Below are 27,649 nucleotides of genomic sequence, written 5' to 3' on the forward strand. Positions count from 1 at the left end.
TTTATTTAATTCATAAAATAATAAAAATATTTATTATTATTTTTCATTATTAAAAACTGAAGAGAAGTGAATTTTTTTATTTTTCATTTTCTTGAAATTCTATTTTATTTCTTAAAACTCCCTACTATCTTCTAAATAAAATTATCAGAACAACTGTGGTCCTGTGGATACAGTTATGAAAGAGCGACACCGTGGCCCAAAAAAGCATCACCAACAGGCGTAGTTTAGCACACATGTACGAATTCAACTGTTCAAGTATTTCTCGAACGCCCTTGTTAAACCGACCTAAAAAAGCAAGGTTCATAGGGGCAACGGAGACGAGAAGTTCACACAACTTCTTGTTATTCCTCTACAAATTCGATTTTTCTCGAGTCCTGGTTAATGAGCTTGTCGATTTCATGATTTTAATTTAAATTTCGTGCAAAATATTAGATATTTTTATTTAGATTTCGATGGATATCGAGCAGAAGCAGGCAGAGCTAATCGAATACTTCGTAAGGCTAGCGGAGAATTTCAGAGGAGGCTCACTCACAAACGTAATCGTCCTAGCAACTTCGCATTCTTCTCTTTTCGCGTTTTCAGAGATTTTATCTGCCCCCAATGTGTCTGAGGTTAGTGTGGATTCTTTAGAATCACTCTTCATTCTATTTTATTATTACTTTTTTGTCTATGTGCTTAAAGTTGGTGCCTCGTTCATCTTGTTGTGACTCATGTTATTCAAGTCGTTAGTTTGAATGGTTGGGTTAAGGTTCATGGAGTTGCTATCCGCCTGGTAGAGAATTTTGGCATTAAACGATTGTAAAGGATTTCTAGTAAGAATGGCAGATCTTCAGATAGCCAATAGTTGCGTTATTCAATTATGGAGTATTGGCTTGTGTGGTAATCGAAAGTGCCTGTTCTGTGGCAAACCACTCAGGACGGTAAGCTCCCCTCATTCTGCTGTAGGTGCCAAGACAACAGTAGAAAATCGGTTGTGTCAGCAATTCACATAAGGGCTTCTGAGATTTCTTAAATTCAATCTGATGGCAATAGTATCAAAGTGTAAACTCATTTTCATAATTTTGTTATCAGAATTCTATTTCCTGGACTTAAATATACACTATTACTCTCTAACTCATGGTCGTTTCTTTTGAAATGCAGCTTCAAGGCACAGAATATTCCATGTTTCTTGACGTGCTTCGCTTGTTTGCGCATGGAACATGGAGTGATTACAAGAGTAAGTATACAGCTACTTGAATCACATTCGTTCGTGGCATGTAACAAAAGATGCCCAACAGTGGCCATTAATTGCTGCTGCTATTTTTTTGGGTTCAGTCTGTGGAGTCTTTCGATATGTGTTTTTTCAGAAAGGGTAGTGAATTAAATAATACTCATGCACGGCAGATTTTGTTTTCATTTAATTGATTTGGTATTGGTGCTTCAAGTTATGGTTTCAGTGATATGAGAGCACACGTGCTGAGGTTGTCATCATTTAGCTATTAGATTTCGGTATTCAAAATCAAGGTAAATTTAGCAGAATGACATTGTTTCGTTTGTGTATACCTATATTGGTGAAAGTTATATGCAAAACTTGGGGTGAAGTCTGTAACGCTGTTTGAGCTTCACCACACAGTGAATGGGCAAAGGAACCAAAATGTATTATTGTTTTTTAGGCTTATAAAAAAAAAAAAACTTGAAGATTTTTTCTCTTTTTATTAGCATGTGGAGGAACTGCAATGCATAAACGGTAAGCCGTTATTGTTTATTTATTTATTTTTTAAAGTTAAAAATAAAACAGAAGTTTGCAGTGTTGGGATCTCTAAGGGGTTAAGAATGAAAAAGAATGAAAATGTAGACAGGACAACTCTCTTGTGAAAATGTGTACAGATTAAGTACAGGTCCAATGACGTTCATTGCATTAAATCAGTTAAGTTGTCTGCATATCAGGACTCTCCACCATTTTTGCAGCCCAGAATCTAGTCTGATGTTTTTCTTTTCTAATGCACATGAGTAAAAATCATAACTGAGTACCACTTCCAAGCATTGATTGTTGTTACATGGATACTTAATTGCTGCTAAAACTTATAACAGAACAAAAACTTTATAATTTGAATAAGATTCCTATATTCTGGTGTCATATGATTCTGCAGTAGGCTTATAACTCTAGTTCAAATTTTTGCTTGATAAACTCTAGTGCTTGGACTTGCCAGTTTTCTAGCAATTCAGTTTTGTCAGAGTGAATTTTTTGTTAGCTAATGATATAATGATGTCAATCATTATACTGGAAACCATTGGTACTGAGCCAGCCATTTGTGGATGTAATTGTGGAATATCAATAGCTTGTTTTTTGGTGGAATAGTTGCATTCTTCTGCTGTCTTTATGTGTTACTTAACTTCTTACTTGGAGGTCATACTCCTCTCAAGTATTTCAATCATGCTTCAGCCATGTTGATCATGGTTGATTAAATCTGTCTTAGCTGCTTTCATTTATCTTTTATGTCAATTTCAAAAAAGAAAGAAAGAATTAATACCTGTGGTTATTTTGGATGCTTATATTCTTGAGGTATCTAGTTCTGCTTGTTGTGGAATTTTACTCTTAATTTCGCTTAACCAACTGGATAGAAGTGATCAAATTTCTAAAACTGATAGGTTCCTTCACTTTGTTCTGTTTTGGTTTATGTATGAAGATTAGACCACTTTTAACTTGGGTTGCCTTTTTTGTGCTTTTGTTTTAAAATTTCATTTTATTTTAGTGTTATCCATTTGAGTGGTTTTGATTAACCTGTGTCTTTGGCAGGTAACACTGGTCGTCTCCCTACCCTGGTGCCTGACCAAGTTCGCAAACTGAAACAACTGACTGTGCTCACCCTTGCTGAGACAAATAAGGTTCAACTTTTACTGTAATATATGGTTGTTAGAAAAATGTTGAAGTATCGTAAAAATTAATACTCTAAGAATGGACAGATATTTGACCTGACTCAGTACCTTCACAGGGGATTTTAATATAAATCCAAAAAAGCCCCAGCAAACTGACATTCTCAGCAGTCAATTTGAAACATTAAACTTTTCTTTCATTGAAAATGATGAAAATCTTATAATTGAGATGTTAACTGGGGTTTCTTCTTGAGCTGAGCTGTTGATTTGGTGTTAATGCAACTGAAGATTCTAACTGTCGTGTCTCTTTTGGCTTGTAATTCTATTTCGATAATTATTTTTTCGGGGGCCATTAAAAAAAAATACTAATTAGAGGAACTTAATCAAAGATGTTTACTCGTCCTACTTTGTATGTTATCAAAGATGATCACATCATCTTCAGCCACTAGTTGTAGATTTTTGCATATTCACCTTCTCAGCCAGGTAAGCGATTAGCTTTTGTCTAATTGTTCTGGTTATTGGAGCTTCATGTCTCTTGTTGGTGGTATTCCACTTTCTAATTGGACTGGACAAGAACATGCTCAGTTCTACTTTTTCTCACTTTTTAGTAATTGGGACGTAATTATCTTTTTTATCGGGGCAGAAACTAGAATGAAACATTAGGTGAGAATAGATGATTAGGTCCATTCCACATGTCTAGCTAAGGACAGGAGGCTTTTATCGTACTGATTACCAGATGATTTTCCCTGACCTTTAACTTTTGTGTGATTATTCCTGTTAACACTTTTCAGGTTCGTGCTAAACAAATGGATAATGGTCCTGTGACATGGACATTATAAAAGGGGTAAAAACTAATCGGGGGGAAGGGAGTAGGCCCACCAAAACGGGCTGCCTGCTATGATACAATGTTACAATTTGGTCTGAGTTTGTCCTGAAATGACTAGATCTTTGCCCCAATCGGCAGTTCGATTGCATCTCTTTAGTGCCGGAAAGGCCTATTATCTTTCTTTTTTAAGCCTCATAGAAGGAATTTATATTAGAAGTTTCTTCTCCATGCTGATAGGCTGCAGTTTATTATCACTGAGAGCAGCTATTAGGTGCTTCACATACTTCCTCAGTTCATGACCAAATGTTTTGTGGCTCAATGCCAATTCACATCCTAAATCAGAATAGGTTTGTCTCAGGCGCTCTAGAGGTTTGCTGTTGGTGGACTTTGAGAAGGTTATTATCCCCTGTCACCAGAGATCTTGTGAAAACTTTTCTTGACCTTAGAACATCGTTTTGATCATATATACTGTGTATAGATGAAGGGTATGCATAATTCTACTGGAATATGCTGAACTCTTTGGCCCAAAAGCTAATTTTTTTATTTTTAAAATTTAGCAATTATTTTTTAAATGAAATCATTAAGCACAGGACAGTATTGCTCTGTATTTAAGCATATTCTTTAGTTTCCATGTATGTCATTTGGTATTGATTATACACAGCCCACTTTAGCAGCGGGTGTACATGACACCTTGTCAAGTCACTTAAGTCAATAAGACAGGTAGAGATTACCGTAGTTGATGCTTCCTTCAGATTCTTTATTGTTATACCATCCCTTTTTTCTCAAACTCTTCTTGTATTTCTTATTTCTTGTTTCTTATTTTACATGGCATCAGGGTGCAGCAGCTCTTACTTCTTGTTCTAATCTCCTTGTGATCTCTTTTCATCTCTCAGTTTATTTAAACACATGATCTTTGTGAAAAATTATTTTAAAACGAAGATCATTTATCTAGTCACAGCACCTATTTCCTTTTTTATGACAATTTTTTTTTTCTGTGCATTCGATGTAGTGTTGTTGAGCAGTTGGTCCACTAGCCATGTCTAGTGTTTATTAAATTTTAAGCTTTGGAACTCAACCTTATACACTGCACAAGTCATTAATAATAAAAAGAAACAGCATAACTCTTTGTGGTGTTTTGTTATCAGATACTGCCTTATGATCAATTGATGCAAGAACTTGATGTTACAAATGTACGAGAGCTGGAAGATTTTCTAATTAACGAGTGCATGTATGCGGTAAGTTCTCCTTTGGATTTTTGCTTTTTGCCCCTCCCAAATTATTGGTGTATTCTGCTTTGTCATTGATTCTATTGTAGCTATGTTTCCCTTCAATGTTTGCAATCATTGGTCATTTAGTGAATACAGTGAGAATGAGCTACTTAGCTTGGAGCTTCCTTCCCTGGTTTCCACATCTCAAATCGGGTGTCATAAAGAATGACCAAGTAGGATATTGTTTTTCCTATTTCCTCTTTTTCTAAGCAAGAAAATGCATTGGAATATCGGAGAAAGAACAGTTTGTGTGCATTCTATGAAAATATTCATTTTGGTAATATTGAAAGCTCGAAATGCAAAAAGGATGGTTTTTTTTTTTTTTTTGAAATGGCTGATAGGATGGGTTTTTGAAATGCGGAAAAATGATTTTATTTAGGTAGAGAATGTACAAAGGGCTCCAAACTTCATGCAGAGGGGGGACCAAAAAATCACAAAAAAACTAAAATTGCATAAAATAAAGCATAATACAAAAGCTTTTAAAAGCAAATAGCGCAGCTCTACCTACTAGTGAACTTCTCAAGGTTTATGCCCTCAGCAAGATCATCAGCAGCAACATTGGTAGATTGATGGACATGGGACCAGGTAATGTCCATGTTAGCAATGAGATAAAAAACCTCTTGCATTTGGGGCAGAGGTCTCAAGGTGGAACAGAGTTGTTTTTACCCTAGTCATGATGGAAGATGCCCCTTCCTCAATCATAGGAATTCAATGAGATCAAAAACCTCTTGCATTTGGGGCAGAGGTCTCAAGGTGGAGCAAAGTTGTTTTTACCCTAGTCATGATGGAAGATGCCCCTTCCTCAATCATAGGAATTCATTGATTTTTTGCTATGCAATTTAGATACTTTGAAGAAGGCTGTAAGTTTCAGAAGTAAGAAATCACATTGGTCAAGGGGGGCAGCATAAGAATCAAGCTTGTTCTCGTCATGATCATGGAAAATTCCCAAAGCCTGCTGGCCTTGGTCAGCCATGGCTGCTACCATCAAAATTGAGTTTGATGGTCCCGGTGAGGCGGAAGAGTCCAAGGGGTCTTCTGGCAGGGTCTCGTAGGTCTCAGGGATGCAATGTTCAATCAGTTCTCCCTGATTTTATGTGCTGTTGAACTTGGCAAATTCTAAGTGCCTAGCTAGGTGATTGGTGTTCTCATAGCCCTGTACATAAACCGCTTCATTGCTGTGCTTTTTTTGGGAATTATTCCTGACAGTCCATAAGTATGATGTAATACCGCCAGCTCGCTTGCCAGAGCATCTCGTCCAGAGGGGGGAGGGGTTGCGATTGTTATAAAGAATCCAATCAACAAAAGTTTCTGAGAAAGAAATGTTGATACTGAAGAGCTGGAATATACGTTGTCATATTTGCGAGGCAAACTGGCTGTGAAGAAATAGGTGGGTGAGGTCGACAGTCTCATCTATACCACTGCAGAGTCTTTAAAGGTTGTTGTCATTCGTATTCCCTCTTCTATGCATATTGACAGAAGTGAAGGATTTTATTTTTGGCAGCACACCTGTTAAAAAGAGGACTTTAGGCTGGCTCAAAAGCTTCCAAGCACTGAATTGTGAGAGGTATGAAATGTGTTTTGCTTGTAGAAAGAGGACCCCGAGGACCCTGAAAGATTGCCATCAGATTCCCCAGTTCAGATGATGATGTTTTCAACTAATCTTCTATTGATGTGCCAGAGCATCAAGGAGTTAACTGGCAGCTAAGATTTCTTGGTCATGCAAATTTCTTCTAAAATTAAAATCCCATGCATCAATTCTAGTATTGGCGACCAAAATCTTTTGGTTTCTAGAAAGGGAAAAGAGCTCAGGGAACTCCTCATCTGAACATCTCTTCCTTATCCTGTGATCTTTCCAAAATTTTACTCTAGTGCCAGATCTCACTCTGTACGTAACTCCCCGAGCAACAAGTTCTCTTAGGTGGATAACTCTTTTCCATAATGGTGAAGTCCACCTTGAGATAGAGTTTGAAGGAAGCCTTGTTGGTCATCCCTGTTGTATTTGGCAGCAATAGCTCTCCTCCAGAAAGCATTGCACTCATTTCCATAACTCCATACCCATTTAGCAAGCACAGCCTCATTCGTTTGCTTGATTCTCCTTATACTAAGACCACCCAAGGCTTTTGGGGTGCACATGTGTTCTCCCAGTTTATGAGATGGTACTGGAATCTATTTAAGGAAATTTTTCAAAGGATCTTTCTGTCAATGGTTTTAATAGATGATGCAATACTCGTTAGGCACTTGAGAAGGGAGAGGAAATGTAGTGGCAGTCCAGCCAGAGTGGACTTGACAAGAGTTAATCTACCTGCTTTAGATTGAATTCTACCCTTACATGTGGACAACCTCTTTTCAAACTGTTGAATGATTGGAGCCCTTGGTTTTTAGCCAAATTTGACAATGCTTCTTGGACTGAATCTTCTCCTCTAGGTTTTGAATGAGTGTACCATTTGGCAGTGGCTTTTATTTTTATATCTCTGAAAGGTAAAAAACCACTTGTCGTGCCACAGGCCACTGTCAGTCCAGATTTTAGTCCAACTGCCCTGGGGTAATTCGTTCGCCCTTGCAATACTTTTCACAGCCTTGATTGAGAGAGCCTGGGGTGGGGGAGGGGATAATTTTTTTAAATGACCATTAGGGACTAGTATTATTCATAGTGCACAAAATATGGACGTCTCTGCCCCTCAGTTTCATTCTTGGTAGCCTCATATTGTAGACTAGAAGTATTGCATCCTCCCTCATATACTGCACTAGATGCCAGCTATGCATGGAAGCTCCTTGGTCCAACACTTTATTTGGATTTTTACATATGAAAAAATAGTGAGGAATTTATCTAGAAGAGGTCAGCCAATACTTAGCAATCTCTGCGAATCAGGGAGAATATTATATTATGTGGAGCCGAGCTGCTTCTGGCACTTTCTCAGTTGTCTCCTACTACTCGCTGTCTTCTTCTTTCACCGGATCTTCTATAGCCCTAGATTCAGGGCATATCTGCGGTTTTTGGGGCCTCAAAAGGTTGCTACATTTTGGGTGGGCAGCATCATGGCATAATCCTTATGATCAACTAAACAAAAGTGAGCAACCAATTGTGAACTACCTATGTAAACTCTGTGGAGAAGTAGAAGAGTTGTTCTATTTTATAGAAGAACCATTCTTCATATCCTCTTGCATTGTTGTTTCAGTGGAGTAGTTTGGGTTTATAGATTCTTTGAAGAAGAATCTGTTATTGACAGTGATCAGGTCTCTATACCTATTGCTGTTCAAGACACAGTTCAGGCACTAGAGGACAATATTCAGACTCCTATTCCTGACATTGTTCCAGATCAAGACAGCAATGAGATTCTTCCTCAAGCACCACCTTAAGAACAAACTCAACAACCTCAAGAAGTGTCATTAAGGAGATCCACTAGGGAGAGGAGAAATGTGATTTCAGGTGATTATATCATCTTTCTCCAAGAACATGAGGATGGCGTCAGATTAACAGAAGATGCCCCGATCAATTTTTGTCAAGCCTTACGCAGTTCTAACTCTCAACAGTGGATTAATGTCATGAAGGATGAGATGAAGTCTATGAAAGACAATGACGTTTGGGATCTCATTGAGTTGCCTAAAGGTGCGAAGCCCATTGGTTGTAAATGGATATTTAAAACCAAGAGGGATTCAAAGGGCAATGTCGAGAGATATAAGGGTCGTCTAGTTGCTAAAGGCTTTACTCAAAAGGAAGATATAGACTACAAAGAGACTTTCTCTCCGGTATCTTCGAAAGACTCTTTTAGAACAATAATGACACTAGTGGCTCATTTAGATCTAGAGCTACATCAGATGGATGTCAAAATTGCGTTTCTCAATGGAGACATTGACGAGACGATTTATATGGTACAACTAGAAAACTGTATCTGGAGATCCAAAGTCTATGGTCTATAAATTGAAGAAATTCATCTATGGTCTCAAACAGGCTTCCCGTCAATGGTATCACAAGTTCCATCAAGTCATCACCTCGTACAGTTTTGAGGTGAATGTTGTTGATGACTATGTATATCATAAGTTCAGTGGGAGTAAATACATCTTCCTGATATGATCTGTCGATGACATTCTGCACGCAAGTAGCGATATATGCTTACTGCACGAACCCAAGAAATTTCTTGACGAAGAAATTCGAGATGAAAGATCTTGGTGATGCCTCTTTTGTATTAGGTATTTAGATACTTAGAGATCATTCTCAAGGTATCCTCACAAAGCGCTATATCGATAAGGTTTTGAGCAGATTCGCCATGAAAGATAGTAAACCAGAAGGCACACCCATCCCTAAAGGAGACAAGTTTAGTCTCAAACAGTGCCCTAATAATGATCTTGAAAAAAAAAAGATGCAGAAAATTCCCTATGCATTAGTAGTAGGGAGTCTAATGTACGCTCAAGTTTGTACTCGTTTCGACATAGCATTTATAGTAGGAGTTTTGGGCAGATATTTGAGCAATCCGGGTATGCAACATTGGAAGGCAGCCAAACGCGAGATGCGTTATTTGAGGAGAACAAAAGACTATATGTTCACTTATCGGAGATCAGACAGTTTAGAGATCATTGGGTTCTTTGACTTCGACTTTGCGAGATGCCAAGATAGCAGACTCTCCACATCAAGCTACATCTTTATCTTGGGTGAAGGAGCTATCTCATGGAAGTCTGCTAAACAGACTCTCATAGCTTCTTCAACCATGACTGCGGAGTTCATTGCTTGTTTTGAGGCGTCCGACCATGGGATATAGTTGCGAAACTTTGTCACCGGGTTGCGAGTGGTAGATGGCATTAACATGCCATTAAAGATTTACTGTGACAATAACTCGATGGTACTTTATTCCAACTAGGGGTGGCATCGAGCCGAGCCGAGCCCGAACCTGCCTATGTTCGAGCCGAGCTTGATTTAAATATTTCGAGCCGAGCTTCGAGCCGAGCCTCGTCTCGAGCCTAAAATTGTTATCGAGCTCGAGCCCAAAAATCTTAACCGAGCTCGAGCCGAGCTTCGAGCCGAGCTTCGAGCCGAACTCGAGCCTCTACATACATTTAAAAATTTTCAAAAAATATATATCAAATTAATTATATATAAAATTATACATACATTTTACATAAAATTGGACATGACCTCTACAAAAAATTAAGTATAACCTATATATATAATACATGTATAAGATTGAGGCATAACCTCTTCTTAAAATTGAATATAATCTATGTATATAATACCTGTATAAAATTCGGCATGACCTCTACTTAAAATTGGACATAATCAATGTACATAATACCTGCATAAATACTCCATAAACACTCCATAAATACTCCATAAATACTCCATAAAATTATCTATACATTCCATAAACACTTCATAAAATAGTCTAAACACTTCATACACTGCATAATATTATAAATAAACTTCATACAATAATCAAACACAGCAAAATAAAATAAAATATCACTATCAATTTACAATCACCCAAATAAAAACTATAAATCCATTATAAAATTACAAACTATAATTGTTTCTCTTAATGCTAGAAAATAATATACATCCCTGCATGAGCAAAATCTCCACCTACGACAAAAACAAAAAAATAAAATTAGTTATTGTCAGATAAAAAAATACTCTTCCATTACTAGTTACTTAATGTCGTTAAAAATATTAAAATTACCATGATGAGAGAAACATGAAAAATCATGTAGCTGATAGCATTATCTCTACACTCTTCTTCTCAGGCTGTAATCATAAAACAAAATTTTAATAAATAAAACTAAAAAATATACTAAAAAATATCATAATAAAGAATTGATCAAAGAAATTCACCTTTTGATTTTTCTTTACACCGTGAAGAACCCGAATCCAATCACTGCCACAAATCAAAGCTTGAACTGTACTTGGTGCCAAGGAAGAACGATATGAGTCTATTACTCTACCACCAGCACTAAATGTAGACTCTGAAGCTACTGTGGATATGGGAATTACAAGGATGTCTGCTGCCATCTTAGATAATACTCGAAATTTCATATGATTCACTTTCCACCATTCTAAAACATCAAAATCATTTTGTGAAGTTTCCTCACAACTATATACACCTTCTTCAAGATAAATTTCCAATTCTGACCTTGGTAAATTAACTGCATCCTTTTGTTTCATATAACTCATCAACTTTGACCAACCTGAACTTGATGAAGGCCTACGACTTGTGGAAACACCCATAGAGCTACTAGTACTTGAAACAATCTCTTCATTTCTAATATCCACATTATATAAGGATACATATTCATCGTAGATCTCATATAAGGTGCGTCGAACTAAATTTATATTCATTGTAGCTTCCTCCATAGAATATATCACTGGAAAACACATTTCGATCAACTTTAATTTGACCCTTGGATCCAAAACTGAAGCAACAACCATCAATAAATTGCATTCACCCCAATACTTCTCAAATTTCTCTTTCATTCTACTAACCATTGTCCTAATGAAAACATTTTCATTTGTAGAATGAAAATCCAAAACTTCTTTTACCCTATATACCTCACTAAGGTACAAATTAGAAGTAGGGTAGTCACTCCCAGAAATTATATTTGTAACTGCATTAAAAACTTCTAAAATCTCACACACCATGTCAACTTTTTCCCATTCATCAAAACTTGGCAAACAATCATATGTTGGTTCTCTAACTTTAAATCTAGAGAATGCATCTTTGAATTTTAATGCAGAAGACAACATGTCATAAGTAGAGTTCCAACGAGTTGGACAATCAATAACCAACCTCTTTTCACCAAGTTCTAATTGTTGTACAATTTCAGAAAAAGTGCGAAGTCTAGCCTCAGACAGATTTATGAATTTGACACTTTCACGCACATTATCAATGATATCTTTAATCTGAACAAGACCATCTTGGACTAATAAGTTCAAAATATGAGCACAACAACGCACATGAAACAACTTTCCACCACACACCAAATTTTTTTTCCTTGAAAAATCTTGTTTCAAAACTCTGATACAAACATCATTATATGCAGCATTATCAACTGAAATACTAAAAACTTTATTTTCAATCTCCCACTCTTTCAAACACTTGTAAATAGCATCTGCTATATCAACGCCACGACGAGGAGGAGGAACATGCACAAAACTCAAGACTCGTTTTTGTAGCTTCCAATTACTGTCAATAAAATGCCCAGTAATAACCATGTATTCAATTTTTTGATTTTGAGACTTCCAAAGATCCGTGGTAAGACTAATCTTGTTAATCTCTTTTAACAAAATTTTTAATTTCTTTTTCTCTGCCTCATACACCTCCATACACTCCTTCTTAATAATCTTCCGGGATATTTTCTCATAATTCATATTTGCCATCTTCATTACAAAATTAAATCCCTCCTCTTCTACTATCATGAATGGATGCTCATGCATAAGAATCCAATGAGCAATGACTACTCTCATTTTAGCTTGATCATAATTTCCTCCAAAATCCATAAAAGGAAGTCCAGATGGACTCTGATCAACATTAGACCCCGCTCCCACTGGTTGAAAGTTTAAGGTTTTTTGTTTTCTCATTGCCACTTTTCTACTAGTGCAACGTTTCAAATGTCGACTCATATGTGTAGTCACTCCACTACTAATAACACTCAAATTGATTTTACAATGAACACACTGAGCCTTTTTTGTACCATTAAGTGATACTTCTTTGAATTCCAACCACACATGAGACTTTTTTTGTCTTTTGGAGGTATGAGTAGAATCACCTTCATCCTCATTTATAGTAATTTCATCTGGGCCCACTTCTATGACAGAGGGTAGTGACTCTGGTGGAGTTGAGTCACTATTTATAGTTACACTAGAACTAGTGTTAATTATTGATGTCAATTGAGGAGGTGTTGACATTCTTACTTCTACAAAAAAACAAAATTACAAATTAAAAACATAAAGAAAAGAAAGTTATCTGAACAACAAAGATCCTACACATAATTTAAGATACTTGTTTATTCTTAGAGGAAGGTACGTGACATTGTGACAATCGGGAACGACCCTTGTCTTTCAATGCAGTGGGGTCTCTTTGAGCCAGTAGCCCTGCACCCAATAGTTTCCAGTCCAATATACCGATCCTTTTTTTATATATAAATTTAAAAACTTCTAAGATAAGGAAATAAGCACACCAACATTCTCTTCTAATATTCTGATGAAATTCAACCTCAATACCAAGAAATTAATGATAAAAATGAAAAAAAATGAAATTCAACCTCAATACCCCACTATACCAAGAACATCAGTAGATATAAGTTCAATGAGAATTAAGAAAGAATGACAAAAACTAACTTTTTTTATTCTTTTTTATAATAAAGAGAAGTTGGATGCAATTAAGAAAGCTCCTGATTCCATTAACTATAATAGAGTATTATTGAACAGAATATGTTATTAACACTCAAAATCATGAAATAAAATTTCATTGCTAAAATATATCAAGTAACAATTTGAATACCATTGCTGTTTATTGCTGAAATATATGATAAACATACAAAATTTTATAAGAGGCCAGACACCTAAAAATAAGAAGGCAAAAAAGAAACAAGATCCCACAACATAAAAATATTTGAAAGTCTAGAATAATAACTTCATTTATGAAGAACAATGGAATTTGAGCAAAAAAATCATTGACAACCAACCAACTATTTTCCAAACATTATAGCAATTGAGCTTAGTAAGTCATTTTGAGATATACAAAAACATAACAAATGACAAAGTGGGGGATTTTTCTTCCCCACCCTTCCTTTCCTTCTTGAATGTTAGCTCAGTATGAAGTTTCCTGGCTCTCAGCCAGCTAGAATGCAATTGATGGCACACTCAAGCAAAAAAATAAATTAAGAGAATAAAATAGGTCAACCTTATGCAATCTGTATAAAATGATCTTCTTACATTCTACCCTTAAATCAAGAACTCAGCATTTCAAAAAATCAAACAGTATCAACACTCAAAATCATGAAATAAAATTCATACCAGTTTTCTTACAATGATTTCTTCCCGAGTGTATTTGAACTGTCAGCTGGAAATATCGGAAAAAAAAAAAAAAAATAGAGCTGAGTTTGCTTACAGAAACAGAGTGTGCAGTTCGGATATCCAAAAAAGCTTTCCAATAATGAAGGAACACTGCTGAGAAACGAAGCCGAGAAACGAAGCTGTGAAATGAAGAGAGAGTTAGAGATTTTTTAGGTTAGCTCGGCGACGAAAAAAAAACAGAAAGATTAAATAAAAATCTTACCTCCTTCCGTCGGACCGTCGATTTCGTCTCGTCGGCGAGGAAAAGCTTAGATGAAGAAATCGAAGAGGAAGACGAGAAAGAAATCGAAGAGGAAGGAAGACAGAAATCGTAGAGGAATAAATCGAGGAATCGAAGAGGGAGAGGGAGAACGAGGGATTTGAAGACCAAATCCCCCATTTCCCCTGAATACCTGCCGACGGACAGCGATTTCCGCAAGAAATCACGCTGAAACGGCATGGAAATGGCAGACGGAGGTATGGGTTTCGCAGAGAAATTTCCCGAATCGAAGAGGTATCCCGATCCCCGATCCCGAATCGCTCGTTATATTAACGAGTCGGCTCGCGAGCCGACGAGCCGAACCGGGCTCTGTTCGAGCGCGACTTGTTAATGTAAACAAGCCCATCCCTGAGTTCGAGCTCGGCTCGAGCTTGAAATATAACGTTTCGAACCGAGCCGAAACTGAGCCGAAGCCACCCTTAATTCCAACAACAACAGGAGCTCGACAGAGTTGAAGTTTATCGACATCAAGTTTCTAGTTTTTAAGGAGAGAGTTCAGGATAAACAGATTTCTATAGAACATATAAGGACGGACTCTATGCTAGTAGACCCATTAACCAAGGGCTTAACGCCTAAGTCTTTCATGAGCACATTGCTCATATGGGTGTTATTTCTAAGGATACCTTGGGTTAGTGGGAGTCATTTCTGTACTATATGTTTGCTTTAGACATTGAGTTATTCGATTTTCTACGTAATAAAAAATTGATTGCTTATGATTCTATTTTCGAACTTGTTTGTGTTCGCATTGTATTAAGGACTTTGGAAAGATCTCATTAAAGACTAAAGAAGGACCAGTTGGAAATAGGCATGTCTGAGATCACATTGCATGTAATTTCCATCCTACTCATCCATATTTGATCTATGTCATTGAGTGTATTAGTATGGTGATCATCGTGGTTTAGTCATGATTGTACTGTGATGAAAGTCGTGGTGGTTCCATTATTAATATATAAGATGGTTCCATTATTAATAGTATACAGATGCATGTGTAAAGAATTTGTGATAGAATTGTTACAGGAATGGGAGATTGTTAGGAAACTCACGTTTCCTCATATAATTTGGGCAACATATTTAATTATTCAATTATATTTACTATTTACTGGAATTGGCTTAAATTAAGTGGTCTAATTTTGGTAAGCCCATAGACTGCTAAAGAAGGAATATGGGCCAATTGAGTAGATACCCATATTGTCTTAATTAGGGAATTATGGGAACCCTAATTAAACAATTTAAATAGAACATTATGGTTGTGGTCCCAGAGACTAAATCAAAACACGGTTTCTCTTCTCCCCATCCGGAAGAGAGACGACGGTCCCAAGAGGAATAAAGGAGGTTTAGTTGAGGAAGATCATAAAACCGTTCATACGTTCATATCGATTATCGTAGTAATTCTGCAATAGAAGACGGTCGTTCATAATGGATCCAGGTATATATCCCTTATCCCGTATCCCGAATCCTAATATTCTGGCATGATGTAAATTCTAGATTCGGATTTAAGATTAAGGTTATTTAATAAGTATTGTTAGGAAACTCACGTTTTCTATTCTAATTTGGGTAACATATTCAATTATATTTACTATTTAATGGAATGGGCTGAAATTAATTAGTCTAATTTTGGTAAGCCGATAGACTACTAATTTTATTTTTTTTGAAACTTAGGTTCTGTTTCATTTAAATAACGAGTCTGACTCAGACCTTTTTGAAAGATCAGGCTAGTTGAGACGAGTTGGACGGGTTAACACGATTCGAAAATTAAGGGTCGAATCGGGCAGTTCGGGTCGACTCAGATGGGCTGAGCCGACTCGCCGTTCCAATTCGGTGTGTCGACTCGTCCGAGAGAGGATCGAGCCGACTCGGTTCTCAAAATTAAATCTTTGCAACAACGGGGATTCGAACCCGTGCATAGAATTCAGTTTAGGCGCCAATGACCATTTGACTCACTGGCATTCGTTTGTTATCATTGAATAAAAATAATTATACCTTTCGTAGTATTCACCACCACAATCGGATTTGATAGCCTTTATTTTCTTTCCAAGTTGAAGTTCAACTTCAGCTTTGAAAGACTTGAAGACGTCTAGGGATTGCGACTTCTCATGTATTAAATATAGGTAACCATTATTAGGAAACGTGAGTTTCCTAATCTAATTTGGGCAACATATTTAATTATTCGATTATATTTACTGGAATTGGCTGAAATTAAGTGGTCTAATTTTGGTATGCCCATAGACTGCTAAAGAAGGAATATGGGCCAATTGAGTAGATACCCATATTGTCTTAATTAGGGAATTATGGGAACCCTAATTAAACATTATAAATAGAACATTATGGTTGTGGTCCCCAAAGACTAAATCAAAACACGGTTTCTCTTCTCCCCATCTGGAAGAGAGACGACGGTCCCAGGAGGAATAAAGGAGATTCGGTTGAAGAAGATCATAAAGCCATTCATACGTTCGTATCGATTGTCATAGTAATTCCACAACAGAAGACGATCATTCAAAATGGATCCAGGTATTTATCTCGTATCCTGAATCCTAATATTTTGGCATGATGTAAATTCTAGATTCGGATTTAAGATTAAGGTTATCTAACAAGTGGTATCAAAGCAGTTCATTACTGAAAGATTATTGGGATTTCTCTGGAATGGAGTAATTCCGTGGAGAGTGACGCATAGAGCATCAGCGTTGTGCAGAACGTCGTCTTTCTCCACGGAACTCGCCTCGGCATTGTGCGCCGGCCGGTGGCTGACATCCGACGGAGGTCAGACGGAGGAAGCTGAGCCCCCCCTCTTTGCATTTGGCTGGAGGTTGAAGACGACCTCAAACGTGAGTAGGAAAGATTTTTTTTTTTTTTTTTTTTTGAAACTTAGGATCGGTTTCATTTAAATAACTAGTTGACTCGGCTGAGTTGACTCGGACCGTTTGCGAAAGATCGGGCTAGTTGAGACGAGTCGGACGGGTTGACACGATTCGGAAATTAAAGGTCGAATCGGGTGGATTGGGTCAATTCAAACGGGCTGAGCCGGCTCGCCCGTTCCAATTCGTTGTGTCGACTCGCTCAAGAGAGGACCGAGCCGCCTCGGTTCTCAAAATTAAATCTTTGAGCCAGCGGGGATTGGAACCCACGTGCGGAATTCAGTTCAGGTGCCAGTGACCATTCGGCGCACTGGCATTCGTGTGTTATCATTGAATAAAAACTTTCATATATATTAAATTGCAGAATCTGTTTTTTTTTAATGCAATTTTCATTCATATGAATATTTTATGCATGCACATATAGTTGTATAATATGCATATTTAAGTTGATTTTTCAATTGTGAAAATTTCTATTGTATTTTTATGTAATTGATCTAGTATTTTAATCAAATTGATTGAAGCTACATGTTGCCAAAGTAACCTTTGCAATGTAGATTAATGTGACTAAAAATACATAGATGTTTGTGCGGAGTTATTTATGCAAATTGTGCTCGGCCCAAAGGAAGATACAGTTGGGCCAAATCAACAACGTGCTTGTGATGATAAATGTGTGACAATTATAAAGACTTTTCATATGAACAATAGTCGGTCAAAAGAAAGGCTATTGTTTGACAGAACTGATTGTTAGTATTTGATCATCGCATTGAGAGTACCACTTACAATTAATTTCTCTGTCCCAAGACTATGAATTAATGTTGTATTAGGTATCTTGAGATGGGTCCCCAATTTAGATTGTTTGTACATGTCTTGTTTTTCTTTATATGACATGCTAGTTTCTGTTGCTACTGCTATGAATGTTACTGCTCAAATCAGCAACATCCCAATGCTGAGTGGGACGAACTTTAAAGCCTGAAAAGATACCATGGAAATTGTCTTCAGTTGTATGGATTTGGATCTTGTACTTCGGGCGGAACAACCCACTTCTACTCAGGAAAACCTCAATGAGGTTAAAATTGAGAAGTGGGAGCACTCTAACCGAATGTACTTTATGATAATGAAACGCTCCATTCCGGAGGCGTTTCGGGGCTCTATTACTAAGCGTAAGAGCGCCAAGAAGTTCCTTGAGGAAATTGAACAATATTTTGCCAAGAACGAAAAGTCGGAGGCGAGTAGCCTTTTGGCTAAACTCGTTTCGATGAAGTATAAGGGCAAATGGAACATAAGGGAGTGTACCATGGAGATGTCTCATCTCGCGTCAAAACTCGAAGTCATTGAAGATGGAGTTGTTTGAGGATTTACTCGTGCATTTCGTTTTGATATTTCTTCCTGCACACTTTGGGCAATTCAAAGTGAGTTATAACACTCGAAAGGACAAATGGTCCCTAAATGAGTTTATATCTCACTGTGTACAAGAGTAAGTGAGGCAGCAGCGGGATAAGACTGAAAGTGCTCACTTAGCCTCGACCTCTCAAAACCAGAAGAAGAAGATAGGTAAGGATGCTGCGGAAGGATCTTCTCAGAATAAGAAACAGAAGAAGCAGGATGAGGAGTTTACCTGCTAATTCTACAAGAAGTCGGGACATGAAGGAGTGTCCCGAGTACGCCGAAAGAGCTACAGACGTCTTAGAACTTATAAATATAGATATCTGTGGTCCATTCCCTACAACTTAATGGAATGGACAACAATACTTCATTACGTTCGTAAACGATTACTCTAGATTCGGTTACCTATAATTAATACATGAGAAGTCACAATCCCTGGACGTCTTCAAGTCTTTCAAAGCTGAAGTTGAACTTCAACTTGGAAAGAAAATAAAGGCTGTCAAATCTGACCGTGGTGGTTAATACTACGGAAGGTATAATGGATCAGGAGAACAACGTCTAGGACCCTTCGCGATTTTCCTCAAATAGTGTGGAATTGTTCCGCAATACACCATGTCGGGCAAACCCAACATGAATGGTGTTGCAGAGCGACAAAACCAAACTCTTAAGGATATGGTAAGGTGTATGATTAGTCATTTTCTTTTGCTAGAGTCACTTTGGGGAGAAGCTTTAAAGACCGCAGTGTACATCCTTAACAGGGTACCGAGCAAAGTAGTTGCCAAAACCCCCTATGAGCTTTGGACAGGCAAGAAGCCTAGCATTAGGCACTTGCACATTTGGGATTGTCCAGCTGAGGCACGACCTTATAGGCCACATGAAAGAAAACTGGACTCAAGGACGGTTGGCTGTTATTTCGTTGGTTACACTGAACGCTCTCGGGGTTATAAGTTTTATGATCCCACATCAAGATCCTTCTTTGAAACGGGAAATGCAAGATTCTTTAAGGATATTGAGTTTGGAGGAGAAGAAAACATAAGGAATATTGTCTTTGAAGAAGAATCTGTTATTGACAGTGATCAGGTCTTCATACTTATTGTTGTTCAAGACACAGTTCAGGCACTTGAGGACAATGTTCAGGCTCCTATTCTTGACATTGTTCTAGATCAAGACAATAATGAAATTCTTCCTCAAGCACCACCTTTAGAACAAACTCAACAACCTCAAGAAGTACCATTAAGGAGATCCACTTGGGAGAGGAGAAATGCGATTTTAGATGATTATATCATCTTTCTCTAAGAACATGAGGATGGCGTCGGATTGACAGAAGATGACCCAATCAACTTTTGTCAAGCCTTACGCAGTTCTAACTCTCAACAGTAGATTGATGCCATGAAGGATGAGATGAAGTCTATGAAAGACGATGACTATTGTGATCTCATCGAGTTGCCAAAAAGTGTGAAGCCCATTGGTTGTAAATGGATATTTAAAATCAAGAGAGATTCAAAGGGCAATGTCGAGAGATATAAGGCTCGTCTAGTCATTAAAGGCTTTACTCAAAAGGAAGGCATAAACTACAAAGAGATTCTCTCCTGTAATCTAGAGTAACCGAATCTAGAGTAATCGTCTATGAACGTAATGAAGTATTGTTGTCCATTCCATTAAGCTGTAGGGAATGGACCACAAATTTTTGTATTTATAAGTTCTAAAACGTCTGTAGCTCTTTCGACACCTAATTTTCTGACATTTGTTTGTTTCCCTTTGATGCACTCAACACAAACTTGGAAGTTTGTAGTATCTAGGGGTTCAAGAATTCCATCCAACACAAGCCTCTAAATTCTTTGTTTAGAGATGTGTCCTAAACGTTTGTGCCATAATGAGGCGGAATTCTCACTTAATTATCGCTTCGTACCACCTGAACTTGTTTGCAATATTTCGTTATAGGAACTAACAACTTTAAGTATATACAAATTATCAATTAAGGGACCAGAACCAACAAAATTTGAATTTTGGTAGAGACTAACTTTATTATTTTCAAAAGAACAAGAAAAACCTGATTTGTCCAAAATAGAAATAGAAATTAAATTCTGCCTAAAAGACGGTGTAACAAATGTCCCAAATAAATCCAAATAAAACCCAATGTTTAATTGTAATCTGAAAGTTCCTATAGCCTACCGCAACTTTATTGCCGTCACCCACAAAGATGAACTTTTCAGCATCACTTGGCGGTCGGCTCCACAGACAACCCTACAAAGATATACTTATGTGAGTGGTAGCACAAGAATCCACCCACCAAGTATCTTTAGGTACAAAACCTAAATTAACTTCGGAACAAACTAAAGTTAGAGGCATACCCTTCTTTACACGCCAGGCGCCGTACTTGGGACACTCCTTCATGTGTTCCGGCTTCTTGCAGAAGTAGCAGGTAAACTTCTCATTTTTCTTCTTCTGTTTCTTATTCTGAGAAGATCCTTCCACAACATCCTTACCTCTCTTCTTTTTCTTGTTTTGAGAGGTCGAGGCCAAGTGAGCACTTTCAGTCTTATCTCGTTGTTGCCTCTCTTCCTCTTGCACACAATGAGATATAAACTCATTTAGGGACCATTTGTCCTTTTGAGTGTTATTACTCACTTTGAATTGCCCAAAGTGTGCAGGAAGAGATATCAAAACCAAGTGCATGAGCAAGTCCTCAAACAACTTTATCTTAAATGACTTGAGTTTTGACATGAGATGAAACATCTCCATGATGTACTCCCTTATGTTCCCTTTGCCCTTATACTTCATCAAAACGAGTTTAGCCAAAAGGCTACTTGCCTCCGATTTTTTGGTCTTGGCAAAATATTGCTCAATTTCCTCAAGGAATTTCTTGGTGCTCTTGCTCTCAATAATAGAGCCCCGAAACGCCTCCGGAATGGAACATTTCATGATCATCAAGTACATTCGATTAGAGCGCTCCCACTTCTCAATTTTAACCTCATTGAGGTTTTCCGGAGTAAAAGTGGGTTGTTCCGCCCGAAGTGCAAGATCCAAATCCATACAACCGAGGACAATTTCCACGGTATCTTTCTAGACCTTAAAGTTTGTCCCGCTCAGTATTGGGATATTGCTGATTTGAGCAGTAACATTCGTAGTAGTAGCAACAAAAACTGTATTTAGAATAAAATAAACAGTATACTCACATTAACTAGCATGTCATATAAAGAAAAATAAGACATGTACAACAATCCATATTGGGGACCCATCTCAAGATACCTAGTACAACATTAATTCTTAGTCTTTGGACAGAAAAATTAATTGTAAATGGTATTCTCAATGCAATGATCAAATACTGACAATCGGTTCTGTCAAACAATAGCCTTTCTTTGGACCGACTATTGGTCACATGAAAAGTCTTTGTAATTGCCACACGTTTATCATCACAGGCACGTTGTTGATTTGGCCAAATTGTGTCTTCCTTTGGGCCGAGCACAGTTTGCATAAATAACTCTGCACAAACATCTATGTATTTTTAGTCAAATTAATCTACACTGCAGAGGTTACTTTGGCAACATGTAGCTTCAATCAATTTGATTAAAATACTAGACCAATTGCATAAAAATACGATAGGAATTTTCACAATAGGAAAATCAACTTAAATATGCACGTTATAAAACTATATGTGCATGCATAAAATATTCATATGAACGGAAATTGCATAAAAAAAAAATTGATTCTGCAATTTAATATATATGAAAATTTTTAATCAATGATAACACACAAATGCCAGTGTGCCGTCACTGGCACCTGAACTGAATTCCGCGCGCGGGTTCGAATCCCCGTTGGCGCAAAGATTTAATTTTGAGAACTGAGTCAGTTCGGTCCTCTCTCGGGCGAGTCGACACAATGAATATGAACGGGCGAGCCGGCTCAGCCCGTCTGAATCGACACGAACCACCCGATTCGACCCTTAATTTTCGAATCGTGTCAACCTGTCTGACTCGTCTCAACTAGCCCAATCTTTCACAAACGGTCCGAGTCGGCTCGTTATTTAAATGAAACCGAACCTAAGTTTCAAATATTTTTTTGTTTGTCTTCTTTCTAGCACGCGTTGGATGTCATCTTCAACCTCCAGCCACGTGCAAAGAGGGGGGGGGGGGGGGGGGGGGGCTCGGCTTCCTCCATCTAACCTCTGTCGGACGTTGGCCGACGCACCACATCAAGGCGTGTTCCGTGGAGAAAGACGACGGTTCTGCACATCGCCAACACTCTGTGCGTCGCTCTCCACAGAATTACTCCATTCCAGAGAAATCCCAATAATCTAATAGTAATGAATCACTTTGATACCCACTTTTTAGATAACCTTTGTTAAATTGAGTCCAAGGCCCTATCCCAAAATGACTAAAAAACTTAAGAAACTTCTTTCACAACTAATAAACTCAAGATCTTTGTACTCACTAATCTATGTAGGACTATTCCTTAACTCTCTCCCTCACGTGTAGACCATCTTTTGTGGCTCTACAAGTGGATAATTTAGGAGTAGGCAGTTTAGGTGTAGGCCCTCTTTTGTGGCTCTACAAGTGGATAGTTTTTAGGTGTAGACCCTCTTTTGTGGCTCTACAAGTAGATAGTTTTTTTAGGTGCAGGCCTGACAGCGGCTAGCCAATACACCCAAAAGACCGATCTGTTAGGTGCGGAAAGTTACCGCCTACAAGAGTGTGGACGGAACCACTCTGACACCCACCCTGCCCATTCTTGACCGCCTCTCACGGGATTCGAATGCGGGACGTGGCGTGCCCAACTCTGATACCATGATAGTGGCTAACCAATACACATAAAAGACCGATCTATTAGAAGAGAAATCGTGTTTGGATTTAATATATGGGGACCACAATCATAATATTCTATTTATATTGTTTAATTAGGGTTTCTATAATTCCCTAATTAAGACTATGTAGGTATCTGCTCAATTGGCCCATATTCCTTCTTTAGCAGTCTATGGGCTTATCAAAATTGGACCACTTAATTTCAGCCCATTCCAGTAAATACTAAATATAATTGAATAATTAAATATGTTGCCCAAATTATATTAGGAAACGTGAGTTTCCTAACAATAGAAAACATAAGGAATGTTGTCTTTGAAGAAGAATCTGTTATTGACACTGATCATGTCTCCATACCTATTGCTGTTCAAGACACAGTTCAGGCACTAGAGGACAATGTTCAGGCTCTTATTCCTGACATTGTTCCAGATCAAGACAACAATGAGATTCTTCCTCAAGCACCACAAGGATGGCGTCGGATTGACAGAAGATGACCCAATCAACTTCTGTCAAGCCTTACGCAGTTTTAACTCTCAACAGTGGATTGATGCCATGAAGGATGAAATGAAGTCTATGAAAGACAATGACATTTGGGATCTCATCGAGTTGCCTAAAGGTGCGAAGCCCATTGGTTGTAAATGGATATTTAAAACCAAGAGGGATTCAAAGTCCTTTCTAGACCGCAGCATCCTTACCTCTCTTATTCTTCTTGTTTTGGGATAGTAAGCCAACACTGCTCTTTGCATTTCAGTAGTCATCTAGCTTTGTGGGGTATGTCATAGTGATGATTATTCAGTCAATTCTCCTTTAATATTCCTCCCTCAAGCAAATGCCTCCCTTTCCCTGCATTATGATATGAAGGAATCTTTAAATTTTCCTGAGCAGCTTCAACCCCCCCCCCCCCCCCCCCCCCTAGTCATCTAGCTTTGTGGGGTATGTCATAGTGATGATTATTCAGTCAATTCTCCTTTAATATTCCTCCCTCAAGCAAATGCCTCCCTTTCCCTGCATTATGATATGAAGGAATCTTTAAATTTTCCTGAGCAGCTTCAACCCCCCCCCCCCCCCCCCCCCCCACACACACACACACACAATTCTGGTTGTTTAAAATTGAAATGGCTTCTATATGGGGAACTCTGTGTCAGCTGGCTTTGAAAGCAGCATTGAAGACCGTAGTGGTGTTGCCCTGCTCCTTTTCTTGGGACCTATGAGTTGTGATTTCAATAGAAGCAGAAGCACAGGCACCTGTCCTCTTCTTGGAGGGTCGTTTGGGTCCATGTGGCTTGTTCTTCTTATAGTCTTGCAGATTGTTTAGCTAAGGAAGGTGTCTCCTGAGCCCATCTCTGTTGGGAGCACCCTTCCTCTGTAAATTGGGGATTTTCTCCTTCCTCTGTAAACATTTTGGACTGCTACCATAGAGTGTTTTTAAGCTGCAAGGGATGTGCATCTTGATTCTCCATATACTTGCAATGATTTTGACATAAGTGAAGATGGAACATACTTTCTAGATTCTGAAAAACCCGCACCCAGCTTTAACATATCTACATAGGAAGAAAAATGGGGTTTTTGAAAGATATGAGATTTTTCATTAAATCAATTATAGAGTATCACTGTAAGAGGGAGAGAAAGGCCTCAACCCTCAACATGGAGAGGAAGTGATTCCCCCATTATTAAAACTAGGTTTAATTTTTACATTGGTTTTCTTTTGTAGGGAATAGTAAGGGGAAAGCTGGATCAGTTACGCAGATGCTTCGAGGTCAGTCTTTCAACAAAATTTCCAGTTAATTTTAATTTAGAAAAAAATTAAAACTGATTTGCCCATTTTGTTTGTCCTTGAGTTGTAGGTGCAATTTGCGGCCGGAAGAGATCTGAGACCTGGACAGCTTGCTGGCATGATACAGACACTAGCATCTTGGTAAAAAATTCACCTAGTTATAAATGGTTATACCAATGAAATGTAAGGATCCTGCTGAGTGATTTGCTCTTCGCATTTATTAGTGAAAGCATTATATTGGGTCCATCTGCTATGCAGGGATGAACTCAATGTGTATCTGTCACTGGTTCTTCACATGATCAACCATTTTGTTTCTCTTAACATTGTTTTAGAAGCAAGGTTATGGATATACATGGAAATGTAGAATACTGCATGTTTATAGCTAGATAAGATGAGGCTTACTGCCGCTGATGAATATTTCAGGTTGTCCACTTCAGATAATATGCTCATGTCAATTCAAGAGAAAATCAAATGGGCTGATACCATGGGTGAGATAAACAAGAAACATAGGAAGGAGATTGAAGACAAAGTCGAAGAAGTGAAGAAGTCCCTCAAGGTCAGTCGAGTTCTGTGCATTTTCTTTTTTTGTCCTTCGTTTGGTTGAGCCATTTGTAAGGTCCGGGATGAGGATGGATCAGTAATGGGAGAAAATGATTCATGTAGCGGACCACAGCATGGTTCTAGTGATGCTATAAGAAAGCTATTTGGCAACTCCTTTTGATTTTTTCTTTTTGGGAATATTGCACTTTTTATCATAGCACAAAAAAATGTTTATTTAAAAAACTTCCTATGATATTTTAGTGGGAGAAATTAAATTTAGTAATAGTTGGGGGAAGAAAATTCTATATATCACATTTCTAAAAAACAAATCTCTAGATATTGTTAGATGTAAGTTTATACAGAAGACTGCCTACCAATTATGGATATGTTGGTCGATGTGTCTTACTTACTTGTGGCAGAAGTACAATGTAAGCAGGCAGACTTGGAATTACGAGGGCATGATGAGATCTACTCTGAACCTGGAGGAGTGATGGAGTATGAGGAAGATCGAATCCGGCCAAAGAGGTAACAAGTCTAATCTTCCACGCTTTATATGAATGTATAGTGGCTTTCTTTAGTAATGCAGAGAGCAATGCAAGGTTTTTTTGTTGATTTATTTGGAATTGTATGTAATGGATATACTGTGCTTTTTTTTAAGCCAAGATTTTCTTAGAATGTCTATTAGGAAACTTAGTTAAAAAAAAAAAAGGAGAGTCGGATGCTGCATATAATAAATGAACAAAAATTTTTGAGGTAGAAAAAAGTTTTATGTTTCTAGACTGCAGTTATATATACCTATATAATATGTAGACAAGTAGATGAAACAAGAATACCCCGGAACCTGTTAAAAGGGAAAAGCTACACGAATTTATTTTTCAAGTTTGTTGTTTTTCTTTTTTCTGTCGAGATTGCTCATTTGCAATCTGTCTGCGGTACAACAGACATGAACCAAAAAAGCAGATGCAGATTAGTGATTGTGGATTTCTGCATTTGTAATGGCTTGTTGGGCAATGGAACCTCTCTCTCTCTCTCTCTCTCTCTCTCATCTACTGCTGCTATCATTCTCTTTTTCCTCTGCCTGGTAGTGCCCAATTGCTTACCCTCCAGTGTTTAAAGTGCCTAATTTATCTTTCTGTCGAATCTGGTAGTCTCACTTAATTACCATCTTTTGAGCTACCTTTGATTCAGTCATATACATCATCCTCTGCCCTCTATTTTTGCAAATGGTCCTATATTTCCTAATTCTTCTTCAACTTGGTATCATCTATTCAGTTATATTCTTTCTATTCATAAAAAAATCCATTGATATTCTTGAAGTGTCTCTGTTGGCTTCTCTGAAAGAGTTTCATTGGAAAAGCAAACCTCTAGAGAAGTGAAATTTATAGACTAAAATACCCATTGCCATGATCAGAGTATGAAGTGTGCTAGGATAACCTGATATTGAGGAAGAACTGGCTGTTAAAAATCTGCTCTACTGTTTCTAACATATACATCAAATATTCCTAGCGAAATACCATTTAAAACCAACTTCAATGTTTCATAATGCACCATGTAAATCTGAAATGGGTGAATACCCATTGTTTCATAATGTACCAGAGTATTTAATGTGATTTGCCTTAAGGCACTTATATCAATGGCAATGACGTGGGATTTTTGTATGGAACCTCTTAATATGATCTTGATCTTGATCTTGTTATTGATCTTGTTATTGGTGGGTATCAGGAGGCGACCCCCGCTGTCTTAGAGAGTGGTTCAACCAGATTGGATTCATACTGGTGGTCTTCATGCGCTGCTTGCCAGATCTTCCGTTTTTGTTAACAGCATTCTGGCATTGAAAACTATGTATGGCATCAGATTGTGTTTTGTGACAAACATTCAGACTCCAGCCATTTGAGTGGTTTTGGAGGAAACTTAGTGAATTTAGTACAGGCATCAAAAGCTTCAGTCATTTGTGCAATATAAAACATTTGTGTTTGGCTCCAGAAAATCAAAGCATCGATATTACTGCATCACCAGATTATTCAGTAAGTATTTTTT

General features: G+C 37.8%; 1 protein-coding gene across 3 annotated transcripts; it reads left to right on the forward strand.

The window, feature by feature from the left end:
- The first annotated feature begins 263 nt into the window (after positions 1–263).
- LOC137934439 (COP9 signalosome complex subunit 7-like) lies at positions 264–27,649 on the forward strand. 3 transcript variants are annotated; one of them, XM_068778768.1, is made up of 9 exons: positions 264–611; positions 1,141–1,216; positions 2,777–2,865; positions 4,825–4,914; positions 25,010–25,054; positions 25,143–25,213; positions 25,496–25,628; positions 26,035–26,137; positions 27,335–27,649. In XM_068778768.1, exons 1-8 carry the CDS (start codon positions 453–455, stop codon positions 26,101–26,103), a joined length of 732 nt encoding a protein of 243 aa, XP_068634869.1. In that variant the 5' UTR covers positions 264–452; the 3' UTR covers positions 26,104–26,137; positions 27,335–27,649. The 3 variants fall into 3 exon arrangements, with proteins under 3 accessions (XP_068634869.1, XP_068634868.1, XP_068634866.1); XM_068778767.1 differs by having other exon boundaries at positions 26,032–26,137; positions 27,335–27,648; XM_068778765.1 differs by having other exon boundaries at positions 26,049–26,137; positions 27,335–27,646.

Source organism: Aristolochia californica, unplaced genomic scaffold, assembly GCF_029961685.1.
Source record: "Aristolochia californica isolate CCGP_79_NKW_82.1479 unplaced genomic scaffold, dmAriCali1.0.hap1 SCAF_6, whole genome shotgun sequence".
Lineage (NCBI taxonomy): Eukaryota > Viridiplantae > Streptophyta > Magnoliopsida > Piperales > Aristolochiaceae > Aristolochia > Aristolochia californica.